The following is a 17,481-nucleotide window of genomic DNA, read 5'->3' as shown; positions in this document are numbered from 1 at the left end:
TTACTTACACTTACAGTACAATGCATGCCATCACACAATTACAGTACGTTGCTCTATAAAACTGTGATTCTTAATGAATTGCAGTGCACCGCTGGGATGTGATTTGGATGCCCATTATTTAACTTAATTTGCTAATTGCAGATTACTTCATTTCTGATTGACGTCTCTGTAAAATTATCCCAAAACAGTAATATTTTGTTTTCGTTTTTCAGACAACACGTCCAACAAAATTGATACAGTCGACTAGTATGGCTGGCAATGGAGATCTTTTCATACACTCGAGCTATCAGCAATACCATATTATAAAATATATTTAATTCGAAATATATTTTGGGGGGGACATTAGTATTTACTTGATCCCTGCAGTTACGTCATGGTCATGGGGAAGTGGGTCATATTTCAAAGGTGAAAGTTGAAAACAAACATGGCTGAACTGGATATCGGCAGACACTGTGTTGTGGAGGACTGTAAACAAAAGGGTAAAACTGTCCATTTAATTTCTTTAAAACGGATAATTAATATCAGGTGGAAAAAAAGCTACATTGCTCATTGAGTACGATAAATGAAGGCTGCTTGCTAACAACTATGGGAATCTGACATTGATTTGGTGGTGTTAAGCAATGATGTGCAGCAAAGATTCTTGAAACTTAGTGTCATTCAAGGATTTGTAATACTTTTATAGTAGAATATGTATTTATTTATGCGTTGAAGAAAACAACAAGCCAAACTATGAAAAAAAAAAAAAACTTGGCAAACAAAAGTACTGTAGAAAGAAAATGTATACGTTATGTGTCTTTTTTTTTATTTAAAGCCTAAACTTATTCTGTGTTATGTGTGTGATGTAAGTGGCTGTAATATCATCGGTTTATTTTCAGATTTTCTGCCGTTTATTTGTGATGGCTGTTCAGAAGTTTTCTGGTAAGGCATTTTATTTAGCACTGTATTTACTTTTAACAAGTTTGAGGGGGGAAAGATAATACACGCACATAATTGGAGCAATCCACGTTCCAATAATTATGATGTTTTTTTTTTAAAGTGTCGAACACCGAAGAAGAGACTCTCACTCCTGTTCTGAGGTAGGTGTATGTCTGTGAATATAATGCTGTGCTACTCAAAAGTGTTTACAGTAAAAACGGGTAGGGGACACTGCTGGCCTGTTAACATATTTCTGCATAAATATGGTAGCTGCTCGTGCGTTACAGTTTTAAAAATTAGGTATTAATTATACCTATATTAATTAATGTGATATCTTGTAACAATTGTAAGTCGCCCTGGATAAAGGCGTCTGCTAAGAAATTAATAATAATAATAGTATAGGATTTTTCAGGTGTGTTTGCAATTGCATTGTAGTTGAAGTCAGCCCTTTGCACAATTTTAAGATATGTTGCCCTCTAAAATTATTTATTTTGAACACGTTTATACACGAGATTGTGGTGTTTGTTTTTTTGTTTTGTTTTGTTTTTAAAACAGTGAACATGAAATATAGTTTCACTGTGGATTCACAATATCCAAGTTAAGACATTTTGTAAAATCCAGCACTGCAAATTATCGACATGTTAACGGTTATACTAAAATGTGTACTGAATAAAATGTATACATGAAAGAGTATATAATTACTGGTGTTTTCTCTGTAAAAAACTTTTTTTTTATGTAGGTCTGTGTAAAAAAGGAAACCGTGAAGCGTGGAGGGAACACCTGTACATCCTATCCATGCACATACCATGGGTGCAATGGGAAAGAGCTATTGCCAGTTGTCTGCTCACATTGTGAGAAACATTTCTGCCTAGCGTAAGTATAGCTAATATGAATGCAACTAGTTCTAGCCAGCCAGTGATTTGAAATCCTTTAAGTTGTCTTTTTTGCATTTTACAGCCACCGTCATCAAAATGACCATGAGTGTGAGAAGCTGGAGGTTCCCAAACCTCGCATGGCCGCCACACAACAACTTGTCAAGGAAATCGTAGGTTAGTATTGCATTATGTTTTAATATTAAGATGTCAAGAATGAAAGGGTGTGTCTGCTGTACAAATTATAAATGTAAGAATCACTCAATCGAGGAAAATAAAATTGTGGTTTTAAAAATGTTTCTTGACTTTGATTTTATGTTTTTTCTTAAAGCATACTAACATATCGCAAGCCATTATACATTGTGTTACTTTACAGAATCGAAGAAATCTGCTCCAGCCAGAGGTAGAAGAGGTGCAAGAAATAGTGAAACTGCTGCGAAGGTTGCACTGATGAAACTGAAATTGCATGCAGTTGGAGATAAATCATTACCACAGGTACTTTTTAATTTAATTGTATACCTTGTTGTGTTATGAAGCCCTGTCCACAGATCAGGTGTGGAATAAGCAGCTGCAATGTCCACTTTTTGACACTAGCGCGGCTCTGAATATGTACTGTGCTGTAGAGAGGAGCCATCCTCTGGGAGTTGAAAGGGCAATTTGTGCACTATGGGTCTAATTTTTAATGTGTTGGTGTGTGAAGGAAAAATAAAACAGCTAATTTTACAAAACTACTATCAAACAACACATGTTTTATTTGAGGTTACAAGTGTATTGTTATTTAAACCTAATGTTAAAACCAATCTTGGACCACCTTACCCAAGGCAAATGCAATTTGCACCATTACTGGTGAAAGGAAAATGGTACTGCTAATGTAACAAAACTAGTACCAAACAAACCAGAACATTATTTTAAGGCCCAAAAGTATTTTAAAGTAATTATTTTACAATAATGGAAAGTGTGTTGTAAGGGAATATAATTTTTAGGAGAAGATCACTTTAATTAGTGTTTAGTTAAGAGGAAACAGTATGTCCACTAGATGGTGTAGTTATTCTGCAAATGTATTGAAATTTTAGAGAAAAAGTATTAAAGATTTCACAACTACCAGACGCAGCTCTCCCATTGTTTTCAATGCAGGGCAGCCATTCTATTATTACTCAGTAATGGAACGTCAAACAGAGCACAGTTCAGATGAGACCTTTACTAAAACCATTGCATACTGATGCTTCACTCAGATGCTTGAGCTCTGCTATTTCAGTGGACTATAATAGTAAATAATGACAAACAAAGGTAAATAAATTAGTAACTATAAAAAAGAGCCCTCCAGCTTTATTGACTCGAGTTCCATTATTGCCTCATAACATGCTATAACAAGGCTATTATCCCTTAATGAAATATATTTTTTTCCACTGCAGACTGAAAGAACTTATTTTCAAGTGTTCTTGCCAAAAGGAGGCACAGAGAAAAGTAAACCCATATTCTTCTGTTCAAAGTGGAGTGTTGGCAAAGTGGTAGATTATGCGGCATCGCTGGCAAGTCTCAAAAATAACAATAACATACTGACAGCCAAGGTAACTATATCTGATTGTCGTGTTAAGGTAAACAGTGCCTTGACAAAGTCTTGAATTGAGGAAAGAGATTTATTTTGTTAAACTGTCACAAATGTCTGTTTCACAAAACTACATATGTTCCCACTTTTTCCAAATCAAATCAGTACCTTGTGTTATAAGCATACTCCTAGCCTAACATTTCTCCATTAAATCAGTGCATTTAAAGGGTACATCAGCACCACATGAAAGATAGTTTGTTTTTATCTTTCATGCAGTGCTGATGTACCCTTTAACATAACCAGCATCACCCATATTCGTAGCCAAGTCAAAAGTTACCAAACTGCCTTCACTATGAGAAATTATTTATTTATATACAGACGTGCTCAAATTTGTTGGTACCCTTACAGCTCATTGAAATAATGCTTCATTCCTCCTGAAAAGTGATGAAATTAAAAGCTATTTTATCATGTATACTTGCATGCCTTTGCTATGTCATAGAATAAAGCAAAGAAGCTGTGAAAAGAGATTAATTATTGCTTATTCTACAAAGATATTCTAAAATGGCCTGGACACATTTGTTGGTACCCCTTAGAAAAGATAATAAATAATTGGATTATAGTGATATTTCAAACTAATTAGTTTCTTTAATTAGTATCACACATGTCTACAATCTTGTAATCAGTCATTCAGCCTATTTAAATGGAGAAAAGTAGTCACTGTGCTGTTTGGTATCATTGTGTGCACCACACTGAACATGGACCAGAGAAAGCAAAGGTGAGAGTTGTCTGAGGAGATCAGAAAGAAAATAAGACAAGCATGGTAAAGGTAAAGGCTACAAGACCATCTCCAAGCAGCTTGATGTTCCTGTGACAACAGTTGCAAATATTAAGAAGTTTAAGGTCCATGGAACTGTAGCCAACCTCCCTGGGCGCGGCCGCAAGAGGAAAATCGATCCCAGAGTGAACAGAAGGATAGTGCGTATGGTAGAAAAAGAACCAAGGATAACTGCCAAAGAGATACAAGCTGAACTCCAAGGTGAAGGTACGTCAGTTTCTGATCGCACCATCCGTCGCTTTTTGAGCGAAAGTGGGCTCCATGGAAGAAGACCCAGGAGGACTCCACTTTTGACAGAAAAACATAAAAAAGCCAGACTGGAATTTGCTAAAATGCATATTGACAAGCCACAATCCTTCTGGGAGAATGTCCTTTGGATAGATGAGTCAAAACTGAAGCTTTTTGGCAAGTCACATCAGCTCTATGTTCACAGACGAAAAAATGAAGCTTTCAAAGAAAAGAACACCATACCTACAGTGAAACATGGAGGAGGCTCGGTTATGTTTTGGGGCTGCTTTGCTACGCCTGGCACAGGGTGCCTTGGATCTGTGCAGGGCAGAATTAAATCTCAAGACTATCAAGGCATTCTGGAGCGAAACGTACTGCCCAGTGACAGAAAGCTCTGTCTCAGTCGCAGGTCATGGGTCCTCCAACAGGATAATGACCCAAAACACACAGCTAAAAGCACCCAAGAATGGATAAGAACAAAACATTGGACTATTCTGAAGTGGCCTTCTATGAGCCCTGATCTGAATCCTATCGAACATCTATGGAAAGAGCTGAAACTTGCAGTCTGGAGAAGGCACCCATCAAACCTGAGACGGCTGGAGCAGTTTGCTCAGGAAGAGTGGGCCAAACTACCTGTTAACAGGTGCAGAAGTCTCATTGAGAGCTACAGAAAACGTTTGATTGCAGTGATTGCCTCTAAAGGTTGTGCAACAAAATATTAGGTTAGCGGTCCCATCATTTTTGTCCATGCCATTTTCATTTGTTTTCTTATTTACAATATTATGTTGAATAAAAAATCAAAAGCAAAGTCTGATTTCTATTAAATATGGAATAAACAATGGTGGATGCCAATTATTTTTGTCAGTTTCAAGTTATTTCAGAGAAAATTGTGCATTCTTCGTTTTTTGTGGAGGGGTACCAACAAATTTGAGCACGTCTGTATATAATTTTTTTATATATATATATCCAGTGTGTTTTTATTTTTAGTTTTCAGCTCATTTTGTTTATATTACAGAATTATTGTGTATGATTTCCACCAATCCTTCTACTGTTTTACTATCTGAAGCAATTACAATGTCCTCATTTTGTTTGTTTTGCAGAAATTGAGATTGTGCCATTCTCTCTCGGGTGAAGCATTACAGACGGACAGTACCTTAGAATCGTGGGTGTCTAACACTGAGTGTCCTCTCTATAATGGTGGAAATGTCATTTTGGAATACCTAGACAATGACTGTAAAGGGGTAGATGATGTGAATTCCTATTTTGGCTGCCCTTAATGAAACAATTAAAAACACAATTAAAATACTGTTTTGATTTGTACAATTGTTTTCTTTCTTTATTGTTTTTTTTTTTTTTACATAAATGTAGTGTACTGGGTGGGGAGTGTGTGGTAAGTGAGGAATAGAAGGATTAAGATCACTTAAATTGGTGTTTTAGTTCAGAGGAATAAATCAGTCCACTAGGTGGTGTAGTTATTCTGCAAAAGTTTTTATATTGCATACTGTATTTAAAAATCAATTCTAAATATGCATACAGTATGCATGCAGACATCAGTAGTTAAGTGTAACCCAACAGTGACTGCTGCAGTATTCACTAGTTTGTGTATGCTCTGGTAGGCTTGGTAGTTCATGTATGAAAGGGGGTTATGTAATAATAATTTGATTGTGTCGTATGAGTGAAAAGCAATGTGAAGCATGTTGTGTGGTTGTGTTTAGAAGTGTTTTATGTGTGAAGCTGCAGCCTAATTTATTTTCAAGGTTTTAAAACAAAATTCCTATCCATAATTAGATTCTGTATTATTTTCACTTCCCTTTACTGTTTAGTGTAATTTCATTAAAAAAATATTTCTTACATTTTTAAAATATTTTTTTCTTCGTGCATTCTGTCCGTCCTCCATGTAAGTAAACTGACATGTGCTCTCTGTGCTGGACATTTCCCCTTGCCCCACTCTTGCAGTAAAGGATGCTGTGTGGTCCAGTGGTTAAAGAAAAGGGGCTTGTAACCAGAAGGTCCCTTGTTCAAATCCCACCTCAGCCACTGACTCATTGTGTGACCCTGGGCAAGTTACTTAACCTCCTTGTGCTCCGTCTTTCGGGTGAGATGTAATTGTAAGTGACTCTGCAGCTGATACATTGTTCACACACCCGTGTTTCTGTAAGTCACTTTGGATAAAGGCGTAGGCTAAGTAAAAAATAATAATAAAAGGATAGTTCAGCATGTTTGGTGAAAAGTTTGTGGTACAGACCAGCATTGAGAGTGGTGTGTCTCCCCCAATAATAACAATAAAAAAAAGAAACAATACCAGCATTTTTCAACATCTATCTGTGGGTTGCTCAAAATTATTCCAGATAGTGGAGTATAGTACAGAAAGTAAAGGGTTAGTTGAAAAATACACAGTGGCTGAGGTCCCAACTGGAATGGCTTCCATCAGTGAAGAGCTATTTAAAGGTGTATAATTAGGAGGAGTAACTGCTACATACAGTTTTTCTCCTACACGGATAACAAATATTGAAACTTCATAATGTAATTTGTATTACCAGTCATAATTCTGCAACATGACTTGCATTTAGACATATGACACATGTTGCCCTGATTGACCTCTGTCCACATTCCCAAGTAGGAACATACTGTTCTATATAGATTATTAATGTATGCAGACTTGCTGACCATCCCACTTTGAGACCAAACTGTAAACTCGTAGAGCGGGTCTGTATGAGAAATATATCAACAAGTTAATAAATACATTTAAAATGAGGACAAGAGGATGCAGTGTAGCTGACACCTTTTTACTTCACCCATATTTTCCCTATTGGGATGTATCTGGAATAAATCAAATTGTGAAGTTTCAGGGTTAAATATATAACATTCTATCATGGTCATTCTTGAGATTTGTAAAGTGTGTAATTTTAATGGCAATATGTTTTATTAAGCCTATAGAACCTTAGAGATGTTTCCATATTCTGTATGAAAGAAATGTTCATGTCACAATGTTAATCACTGATACTTTAAATACACACAGTTCTTTAAAGTGGTTAATCAAGGTGGTGGATGGAGATGTCACATTGACCATCTCAATGACATTCGTGTCAATAATTATCGCTATTGCTGTAATACTAATAACAGCAATGATATATAGCCAGGTGTTAGGACTATTGAGTTCATTGCACATCCCTTTTGATAAAATGGTTATTACTCCTGTATCTATTGTTATTCCGGTATCACTTGGCATATTAATTAAGCAGTGCTTTCCCAGAGTAGCAAAGCTTTTGTGGGCTTTGTAAAGCCATTCACTGTCATTTTACTCGCTATTTCATTTTATATTGGTTTTAAAATGGGAACTGCATTTATTTAAGGAATCAATAAAGGTTTGCTGCTAATTGGTATTCTAGTTCCTCTTTTTGGACTCAGTGTTGGCTACTTTTGTGCCAAGTGTCTAAAATTGCCTTTTCTGGTCTGTAGAACTGTTGCCATTGAGACTGGAATGCAAAACACATCTCTTGGCACAGGCAATCCTGCAGCTCTCTCTCTCGCAGGAAGAGGCGGATTTGACTTCTATAGCGTTGTGGCCATGAGCACTGGTTGTGAAATGCTGCTGCTTTACATGTTCTACAGTATAAGAAAAAGGTATATAAAAAAGAAAGGTCTGCCTTCAAATAAATTCACATCACATCTTTTTCAATGTATTATTAATCTGTGGTACCAGTACCAGTAAACACCTGGGGGGGGGGGGGGGGGGGGAACTATATTTTTCATAAAAGTTGTCTATTTCAAAAAATGCAATGTAAAGTACTTCATACAGACTGTTCATTAATAAAAAGACAATATATATGTACACCACTAGCAAGCTTTTTTAGTGTGAGAATTCGCTGTGTGGCCACCCTGATGTCATTATTTAAATGTTTTTGGACTCCATGATCCTGAATCCAGTGACACATAACCAACATGTAGCAGCCAAGTTTGCAGAACATCCTGGCCGACAAACATGAATTCTTCAGTTAATGAGAAAAAAGGTTTACTTTAAGCTTTAGAATTACTCACGCCACAGCATAGATTAGATATAGAAAACACCATGTGTTAGTAAATCTGCTATCTTACTGGTACGACCACCAGTACAACCAGACTTCCAGTACAGGGCATCTGACCAGTCATCAGAGATACTGATTGCAGAGCTGCATGAATGTCAGACTAAGTGTTAACATACTTGACATACTGTTACATATTTCTCAATTTAGTTTTGTTGTTGTGATGAGGATCATCTTGGCTGACTTTAGCTTCTTTGGCCCTGCCCATGATGAACTTTTTTTTAAAATGTTATTGGAGATGTGTTCCTAAGCTGACGTCAATCATGAAAGTGTTGCTGAACACGCACATGTTCTATCCTTTTACTGTGCTGTATACTGCAATACACTTGTATAAGGGGTCTGGCATACATTACTTGTACATGTGCCACCTCCTCACATGACAGACTAGTAATAGGAACATTTCATTCCACTGTATTGATACAAAAAATAATAATAGTAATTTGAATAATTAATTATTTAGATTAAATTGCTGTTGTTTGTTGCCTAGTATTCTATGGCCAAGAAGCTACTTTTCATACCTGCTGGATGTTCAGGTTTTCTGTCACTGATGCTCAAATTGTGTAATTCAACAGTACCCTTTATTTTTCTCTGGGACCTTATGGCTGAAGATGTATTTTAAATGTGTTACGTCTGTTCAGCAAAAACATTTTTTTAAAGAATTAAAATAATAATAATTTTAAAAAAAACAGTGTTAAAATATTTGTTTTACTCATTGAATGTCACAGTACTGGTGCACATTTACCATGGCGATGCTCAGTACTGTGTTTGGTGTCAAAATAAAAATACATTTCAGCAATTTGGCAGCTCTAGTTTTTCTATGGCAGAGAAAAGTGAGTGACTTCAGTTGTGAACGCCCGCCCCCTGCCTGCGGCAAAACGTTTATTCACCAGGAAATGAACTACTGTACTGTACCACAACACGAAAAAAGATTTTATTATAACATTCGCAAAAAGGTATGTCTTGTTAAAATAAATAAATAAATCGCTGTGAAATCAACAATAAATACTTGTTATATACGTTACCAAAGATATATTAAGCGAATAGCACAATTTTAAAATAAAACGAATAAACACTGTTATGATACACCGGTAAAAAAATAAAATAAAATAAATAATAATAATAATAATAATAATAATAATGTCCGATAACGAGTAGCCTGGTTGCCTAATCGCATAATCATGTGCACGACACACTACCTTGATGTTATCAATGTATTTTTCCTGCTAAAATAAATATTAAGCGTGCTAAGTATATCGATGTGCAGTAGTCAGGCCCGTGCTCGTTATCTATCTATCTATCTATCTATATATATATATATATATATATATATATATATATATATATATATATATATATATATATATATTAGAATTTATATAGCAAGAAGAAAACAATCTCGAGTACAACCCCGCCCAACAGCAGCTTGTCACGCCGCGCTGAAATAAGACTGAATCATACTCAACACATGAAATAAATCACTTACAAAAATGTAGTGCAGTGTGCTTCAACACAAATGTAGTGTAGTGTGCTTCAACACAAATGTAGTGTTTTAAATGCGTAGTCTACCAGAATCCTGAACTACAGTCAATGTTATTGGCACTGGCCTGGGACGCTCGAGGTGATTCTTCTTAAACTTCATTAGCTAAGTTCTCAACTTCAACCTTACAAAGCTGACAGTCGTGTACTGCAGTACGTATTCATTATTGCCTATTGAAGGACACTATGGTTTTGTTTTATACTATATTACGTCAGTAGTAGTGTAATTACTGCATTCAAGTAAACCTTCCACTTTATCTTGACACTTCAGGAACTTATCTGACAAATGGCAGATCGGTGGCAAGATTGTATGGAAATTGGAATCGCTGTGGCCAGACAGGCTGGGGAGGTAAGTCTTTCCTAAAATGTTGTTTAAGTAAGTTTTTCAGTGCTGTATTAGGCTCACGAATCCACAGCGATGGGAATTAGTGGAGGCGGCCCTACCTTTGACACTTTTATTTTAGCTATATTTTGAGAACCGCAAATTCAATTGTGATGAAACCTGGTCTGGTCATACTCAACTCTTTAATATTATATGAATCTTGGTCATGCCAATGCAACGTTCAGGACATCCTGTCCAACTGCCATACGTTTGGGCCTGTATATAGTCACAGCAGTGTATTTCTAAGTACTGTGTTTCTATCTCTAACTTGTCTGGATCTGCTTTCAGGTTAAAGTGTTAATTGGCAAAGACAATACTGTTTACTCTTATGTCACCGGAATAGAATATCAGATTCTGTATTTTTTTTTGTAGCAGGTGAAATAGCATGACCCCAGATCATGATGTTGATAACTGAGGAAACCAGTGCAAGTAATTGTTAACTTGTGTTCTCTTGTTCATTAGTAAGTAGATTAGGTAGGAGGCATAGAACTGAGGTTAGAAATGTCAAAGAACCAGCCCCTTCAAACAGTATTCATAGGGCATAGTGCAAAGAATCTTTAAACTTAAGTGATAAACATCAAAGAAATGTTTCTTGGTTTCAGAAAAGTTGGACTTATCATGTACTTGAGCACTGCCGTCTTCAATTATTTATTAAATCATCATCTCCTATCTCCTATCTCCTGTTCCTCCGCTACTAGGTTACATCAACATTACTTATTTCTCATAATGTGATTATAAAAAAAGGGTGTTTCTTGCAGGTGATATGTGAAGCTTTAAAAAATCAAATATCTGTGATGTCGAAAAGTTCCCCGGTAGATCTGGTAACAGAGACTGATCAAAAGGTGGAGTCAATGATTATATCTTCAATCAGAGAGAAATTTCCAACTCACAGGTACTTTTTTGAGAAGTGGCACATTATGATGTTTTATTTTGTAGGACGGAAAAACTGTTTTTAACCAATTTTCTACCTATTTTTTCTAAATGTTTATTTTTAAAAAGAGACCTTTCTAAAAGTTCAGTGAGAGAAAAAAAAAAAACATATTGTTAGCACTTTTTTTAATTGATTTTGATTTTGCTGATGGAGTGTTGCCAGGTAAAGTATTAAGCATGTTTCGCTTTTCAGACCATATCTCTGCTGATTTAAAAGCTGACATATTTGTAAAGGTTCTTTTTGTAGGTTGAATATCTATCAGTATAATCAGAAACTTCCATTGCACTGATAGATTCAGACAAATTCTGAAAGGTTAGTTATCTTTAAAAAAAAAAAAAGTGTTAATAAAGGGGGGTAGAAATCTATCTAGAAATGTAAAAAAAAATTAATACAGGAATTTGTTTCATAGGACCTGCAAGATTATCAGAATGCAGTAAATTGACAAAAGGGCTCAATGTTCGCTGTGAGTTTCCTTAGCTAAAGCCTGGAACTGCTGTTTCATGCATTTACAATTTAGACAAAAGCTTTTACCATGTCAGTCCTAGCATTGTATAACATAATAATCCACCAGTAAATGCTACAAACATTGGGTTTTAGTGAAGTATTTTTATCATCTTTCATATTGTTTGTGACGTTGTTCTTTTTTTAGTTTTATTGGAGAAGAGTCAGTGGCAGCCGGAGCAGCTAGCAAACTGACAGACAACCCCACTTGGATAATCGACCCGATTGATGGGACCACAAACTTTGTGCACAGGTTTCTATTACCTTTAATAACATTCTTTAGCATAGGCTATTGTGATTAATATTATCAGAGTCTCTGCAGTAACTAAAGTCACACTCACATTTTTGCATATTCCTAGAAAACTGCTTATCCAATTTCAATTGAACCTGGTTTTATGATATCGATTCAAACTACCTCTAATTTAGTATACAGTAAAGGTTGGTTCATACTTCTGTCTCAGATGAATGCAATACTTCAGGCTCAGACAGCTGTAAAAGCTGTGCAGCTTCACTCCAACCATGCAGCAAATGTTGACATTTTTCAACATTATCTGAGCCTGTGCGATTTCAGGTCTCATACGCATGAGAAATGGCTTTTCCAATAAAGACACATGACATAAGCTGACATAAGTAAGGAGGTTGTGTGGTCCAGTGGTTAAAGAAAAGGGCTTGTAACCAGGAGGTCCCCGGTTCAAATCCCACCTCAGCCACTGACTCATTGTGTGACCCTGAGCAAATCACTTAACCTCATTGTGCTCCGTCTTTCGGGTGGGATGTAGTTGTAAATGACTCTGCAGCTGATGCATAGTTCACACACCCTAGTCTCTGTAAATCGCCTTGGATAAAGGTGCCTGCTAAATAAACAAATAATAATAATAATTCAGACATGTCGTACAGGGTCAGAGGCCCTCGACTCCGACCAGAAATGATGTCGGAGTCTGAAGTATGAACCAACCATAAGGCTGAGGGATGTCACTGACATGCTTAATTTGTATTACTTAAAGGGGTTGTAAACAGACCTACAATGTAGCACTGTAGGAAGTGTGCCAGTTTGAATTGCTATGACTTTAGATTAATGAGATTTACAAGAGGTCAGACTTCAGAAACTTGAGTGGGATAAACACAAATCTTCATTCTAGTCCTGAATTAAATAATGTTAGAATTCAGACAGCAAAAGTATTTTTTTTACTTTCCAGACAAGCCAAGCCTCAAGCATGGGATATAAAAGCTGACAGATTAAATATTTTTTCTTTTCAACTTGGCCTTGCATTATATTTTCAACAATGTTGTGGGCTAAACTTAGCAATCAGTGTACTGAAATGACACACAGCACAACCTTTACTCAAGGTAAGTGTCAGCACACACTTTGTCTCTTGCAGTCATATGAACATACTGGACATTAATAGGGTGAATAGTGCCGCGTCTTCAGCAGATATAGTTGATGAAGGTGAACCCAAACAGCTCCAAAATGTTTTGTCCATTGGCCTGTGCCAAACTGTAGTTATCGTCAATTAAACAGTAAGATTTGCATGTGTTATGTATGGGAAATAAAATGTTGTTAGATGAGATTGTGTAAGTTTTTTGAAACAAGAACTAGTGATTACTCATCATTAAATTCTTCACTGATGTTTTGAAGTACAACTGACTGATTACTGATTGCTTTGATGAAAGGTAACATTGGAATGCTCTGCCAAGCGGAATCTTTGTTAATGAAAAGCTTCTTGATTCATCTTTTTTAATTTTAAGAAAAATGTTAGAATAAGTGTTCTCTTTGAGAACTTCTGGAGTTTTTATGTGAAATGCAAAATGAATAGCAGTCTCTGGTGTTCTTTTGGTGTTTATATCGGTGTTAACAGGGGGAGGGGGCAAATTATTTTGAAAATTGGTGCTAAACTGTTTTCAAAGTTTTAGCACCAGAGAGCCTACTTGTGCAAAATTATCAAACCCTGTCCTAATCAAGACCCCTCCCCCACTCTTCAATGAGTTTGTAGTGCAGTTAAACTTCCCACGTGACATAAACCTTCTCTCCTGTGTATGTGGATACATGTGGGTGACTCATTTGAGTAGTCCAGACCCAATGAGAAACTATCATCATCTATGGTTGCTAAGCAGTAAAAACATTTTTTAAAAAACTGGCATCACTGGCGCTATATGAGGTACCCTGGTGCTAGAATCTAGCGCCATATCACCAAATTTGCACCCCTGGTTAATTTGTTTTCCGAAAATGAATTGAACTGATATTACAGACAAATATGATTTCAAAATCTTAACTTTACAATCTAAATTATTTTAACATGATTATGGTGTCTTCTGTAAACAAAATAGGCTGACACGATAACAAGCTTGATTTTGAAGCTCAGCCTTTAATTAACTACTTCAATCATATCACTTCTGCAGCCCAACATGTGTTATAAATACTGTACTCACCTGTACTATAAATACTGTACTCACCTGCACTTGTCTTCTGTTTTTCATGTGACCTCCACCTATCCACCACCTCTTTTCCCTCAGGCGGAAGGCTGGAACCAGTCCTCCACCCTGTCTACTACCCACTCACTGTACCTCGCTGAAGAGTGGGAAAGAGAATTAAGACACATTTGTATATGTTGTAGTGGGGGCTGCTTACTTGCATAAGCAGGGATCTTTGTAACTTCAGCTGTTTTCTTTTCTTCATAGGTTCCCATTTGTGGCAGTTTCTATAGGATTTGCTGTCAACAAACAAGTAATGTTCATAACTACCTTGTTATGAAACATTATGTACCTGTGCTATGTACTATTCTGTGTGTTGTGGATTAGCATGTGATTTCCATTTTTTTATTTTTTTGCATAGTACCAACGTATATTCATTTACATCAAAAATGTTTTTATGTGTGCCCTGCCACAGCGTCAAAGCCTTGTATCTCCGAAACTATTTTAATTTGTGACATATTTGCAAAGTTATATAAACTCTTTGCGCTTCATGCTTCGTGTTGGCCATGAAATTGGCCACTGAGCTAATATGGCTGCCATATTGAGGTCATGTGACTTTTTTAATTACAGCTGCATGTTTTTGTCTTAATGTTTTTTTTTTTTTGTTTTTTTCTTAAGTTCTTTTACCAGTTTCAGTACCATAGCATATTTTAAAATTAAAATACATGTGTTTTTTTTAAAGAAATTATGCACATTTGAGACATATGTAGCTAATGGAAGTGCAAAATGGCTAAGGTTTTTCTCTTTGTGATTTATAGATCGAGTTTGGAATCATTTACAGCTGTGTTGAGGATAAAATGTACACAGGAAAAAAAGGGAAAGGAGCATTTTGTAATGGAGAGCAGCTAAAGGTATCAGGACAGGAAGGTGGGTAGTAAAGTGAGGAACTGGAAAAGACACAGTGTAGTTTAAGGGCCAAACAAATCCAGTCTTTGTGCCGGGCTTCGTGGATTGTCCTCTGTGTCGTCTGATACTATATGTTTTACACAAAACTGCTGTGTAGAACCAGAAAACCACAATGAAAAAAATATGACAAGCAGTCAGTGTTGCTATTTAACACCTGAATAATAATTAAAATGTTATAATGTATCCTTAATGGATGCTTTTAAAAAATATTTATATTATACCCAGTTATAAATACTAAGGACATTTCAAAACATGGTTGCCAGCTATAAAAACATAAGGTTTATAAAGGTCTGTATTGAAATTCATATTTTGTTCAGGGAAAATGGGTAAGGTTACTCTTTCACTAGTTTTGTAACATCAATTTTTTTTTATTATTATTTTGTATCCAGATATAACCAAATCCCTTATATTAACTGAAGTGGGATACAAGCAAAATCCAGACATTGCGAAAACAATGTTTTCCAACATGGAAAGACTTGTGTGTATTCCAGTTCATGGGTAAGTACTACCTCCCTGTATTCTAATTCATGTACTAATTGAGCAAGAAACACAACTCCTTATCCTCTTGACATTTTAAGCTTTTATTTATTTCTATATTTAAGCCAAAATCTAGAAACACAGACATAGACACCCCCCTGTGTTTCCTGTGTCAGTACATACCTTTACGCGTAAGTTTGTTTACATGTCAGCCTGGGAATTGCTGTTGAGCACCCTGAGTGAGGTCATGTGTCCAGTTATACATGGTTTCAATTCCAGTCACGCCAACGTAATGGGTGTACACAGGAGTTGTCTAATTACATATACAGTTGTGTATTTATAAATACATGTTCAATTGAAAGAAGTAAATATGTTGTGCAGTACTCAGTTGTTACTGTATTTCATGATTAGAGATATTCAGGATTTGACTGAATAAATAATTTGAAACATTTTAATTCACTTAATTCACAGTTAGGCCATGTTAACTGTAAAAGCACATTTTGTAAAGACCCTTCACTATTTCACTGCCATCAATATTTCATAGTTTATATATATATATAAGCTAGGTGGCAAAATAAGTACTGTGTAGTATTTTGCTTTGTTCCAGTATCCGGGCTGTTGGAACAGCTGCAGTTAATATGTGTTTGGTAGCTACTGGAGGAGCTGATGCCTATTACCATATTGGAATCCACTGTTGGGATATGGCAGCAGGAGCTGTTATTGTTACTGAAGCTGGTGGTGTTGTAATGGACATTAATGGTAAGCAGCAGAGTCCCTATCATGCACATTTGAATATGTTATGATTTGACTGGTGTTTGGAAATACTAGTTATTCACGGTACTTGTTGTTTTTTTTTTTTTTATAGGAGGACCGTTTGATTTGATGTCCCGAAGGCTGATAACAGCTAGCAGCAAAGCCATTGGAGAAAGAATAGCGAAAGAGATTCAGGTTTTTCCGTGTGGACGGGATGATGGGAAGGATTGAGATAATATACTTGTATTTGTATTTGTATTAAATAATATTGCACTTATTACATTTAATGAACATAAACTGTGCTTGAACTTTAATAAACCTTTATTTGGTTATGATAAAAGTTTGCCAATATTATTCTTCACTGTACTTTACATTGGAGTAACAGGTAAGTAACGATTGGAGTAGCATCCTTACTAATGTGCTACATGGGATCATGGGTTTATTTCAACCCTCTAAACAGCAACAATGTAAATACCTTCGTCCTAAAACTCATAAACCTGCCCTTCACTTATTCAGTAAAAATGTATTTACCTTACCCTGCTAATATGATATCTATATTTTTTTAACATTGTCCACTCCTTTACTGTAGCTCAGCTGACATTCAAAGCCACGTGGTTTACTAAGATTTCTGGAAAAATAAAACATACACACGTGACATACAGATATTTCACTTCATTTTAAAGCCTAAATGGTTGGTCACAGGAACTTTGGAAGACTGCTATTTATGTTTTTTGAAGGGAAAAAAGTATGTGAGTTAGAATGACTGATGGATTTGGTGAAGCATTTTTTTTCAGTTTGTACACTACCCTCAAATATAATAGAAAAAAGAATGCAGTTTTAATTATATCCACGAGAAAACCAACATTCATCCTTTTAAAGTCTTAAAAACAAACCTTACCTTTCATCAGGATAACATAATTCTCTCAAGTCCTTCAGTGTTTTGGACCTGAGCCTCTTACTCTATGTGCGGCACATGGAAATGTATGTGGGTGCGATTGGGGGCTATAAACAGTGAATGGGGGTGAGGCTACTGCCATCCAAGCAGTAA

The 17,481-nt window shown here is 36.0% G+C and overlaps 2 protein-coding genes across 5 annotated transcripts; both read left to right on the top strand.

Annotated features, from left to right (window-relative positions):
- Positions 1 to 295: 295 nt before the first annotated feature.
- Positions 296 to 5,719, top strand: LOC117400683 (AN1-type zinc finger protein 1-like). Its single transcript, XM_034000952.3, has 8 exons — positions 296 to 479; positions 876 to 918; positions 1,037 to 1,076; positions 1,655 to 1,788; positions 1,873 to 1,964; positions 2,164 to 2,282; positions 3,200 to 3,355; positions 5,497 to 5,719. Exons 1-8 carry the CDS (start codon positions 425 to 427, stop codon positions 5,671 to 5,673), a joined length of 816 nt encoding a protein of 271 aa, XP_033856843.2. The 5' UTR covers positions 296 to 424; the 3' UTR covers positions 5,674 to 5,719.
- A 3,579-nt stretch (positions 5,720 to 9,298) lies between these two features.
- On the top strand, positions 9,299 to 16,773 carry LOC117399387 (inositol monophosphatase 1-like). Of its 4 annotated transcripts, none has more exons than XM_033998499.2 (9): positions 9,299 to 9,431; positions 10,286 to 10,363; positions 11,155 to 11,288; positions 11,977 to 12,081; positions 14,505 to 14,550; positions 15,056 to 15,164; positions 15,593 to 15,701; positions 16,288 to 16,439; positions 16,546 to 16,773. In XM_033998499.2, exons 2-9 carry the CDS (start codon positions 10,301 to 10,303, stop codon positions 16,662 to 16,664), a joined length of 837 nt encoding a protein of 278 aa, XP_033854390.2. In that variant the 5' UTR covers positions 9,299 to 9,431; positions 10,286 to 10,300; the 3' UTR covers positions 16,665 to 16,773. The 4 variants fall into 4 exon arrangements, with proteins under 4 accessions (XP_033854390.2, XP_033854387.2, XP_033854389.2 ...); XM_033998496.2 differs by having other exon boundaries at positions 16,270 to 16,439; XM_033998498.3 differs by lacking the exon at positions 9,299 to 9,431 and adding an exon at positions 9,918 to 10,096 and having other exon boundaries at positions 16,270 to 16,439.
- The last annotated feature ends 708 nt before the right edge of the window (positions 16,774 to 17,481 follow it).

Source organism: Acipenser ruthenus, chromosome 4 (assembly GCF_902713425.1).
Source record: "Acipenser ruthenus chromosome 4, fAciRut3.2 maternal haplotype, whole genome shotgun sequence".
NCBI classification, from domain to species: domain Eukaryota; kingdom Metazoa; phylum Chordata; class Actinopteri; order Acipenseriformes; family Acipenseridae; genus Acipenser; species Acipenser ruthenus.
Note: the sequence above shows the minus strand (reverse complement) of the source record. Positions and strands in the feature narration are given on the sequence as shown.

Excerpts from the sequence above, each read along its gene's own strand:
- LOC117400683 (XM_034000952.3), top strand. The coding sequence starts at position 425 with ATGGCTGAACTGGATATCGGCAGACACTGTGTTGTGGAGGACTGTAAA. Across the intron at positions 480-875 it reads GGAGGACTGTAAACAAAAGG|ATTTTCTGCCGTTTATTTGT; the intron begins GTAAAACTGTCC and ends GTTTATTTTCAG. Across the intron at positions 919-1,036 it reads GGCTGTTCAGAAGTTTTCTG|TGTCGAACACCGAAGAAGAG; the intron begins GTAAGGCATTTT and ends TTTTTTTTAAAG.
- LOC117399387 (XM_033998496.2), top strand. The coding sequence starts at position 10,301 with ATGGCAGATCGGTGGCAAGATTGTATGGAAATTGGAATCGCTGTGGCC. Across the intron at positions 11,289-11,976 it reads GAGAAATTTCCAACTCACAG|TTTTATTGGAGAAGAGTCAG; the intron begins GTACTTTTTTGA and ends TTCTTTTTTTAG. Across the intron at positions 16,440-16,545 it reads TGTTGTAATGGACATTAATG|GAGGACCGTTTGATTTGATG; the intron begins GTAAGCAGCAGA and ends TTTTTTTTATAG.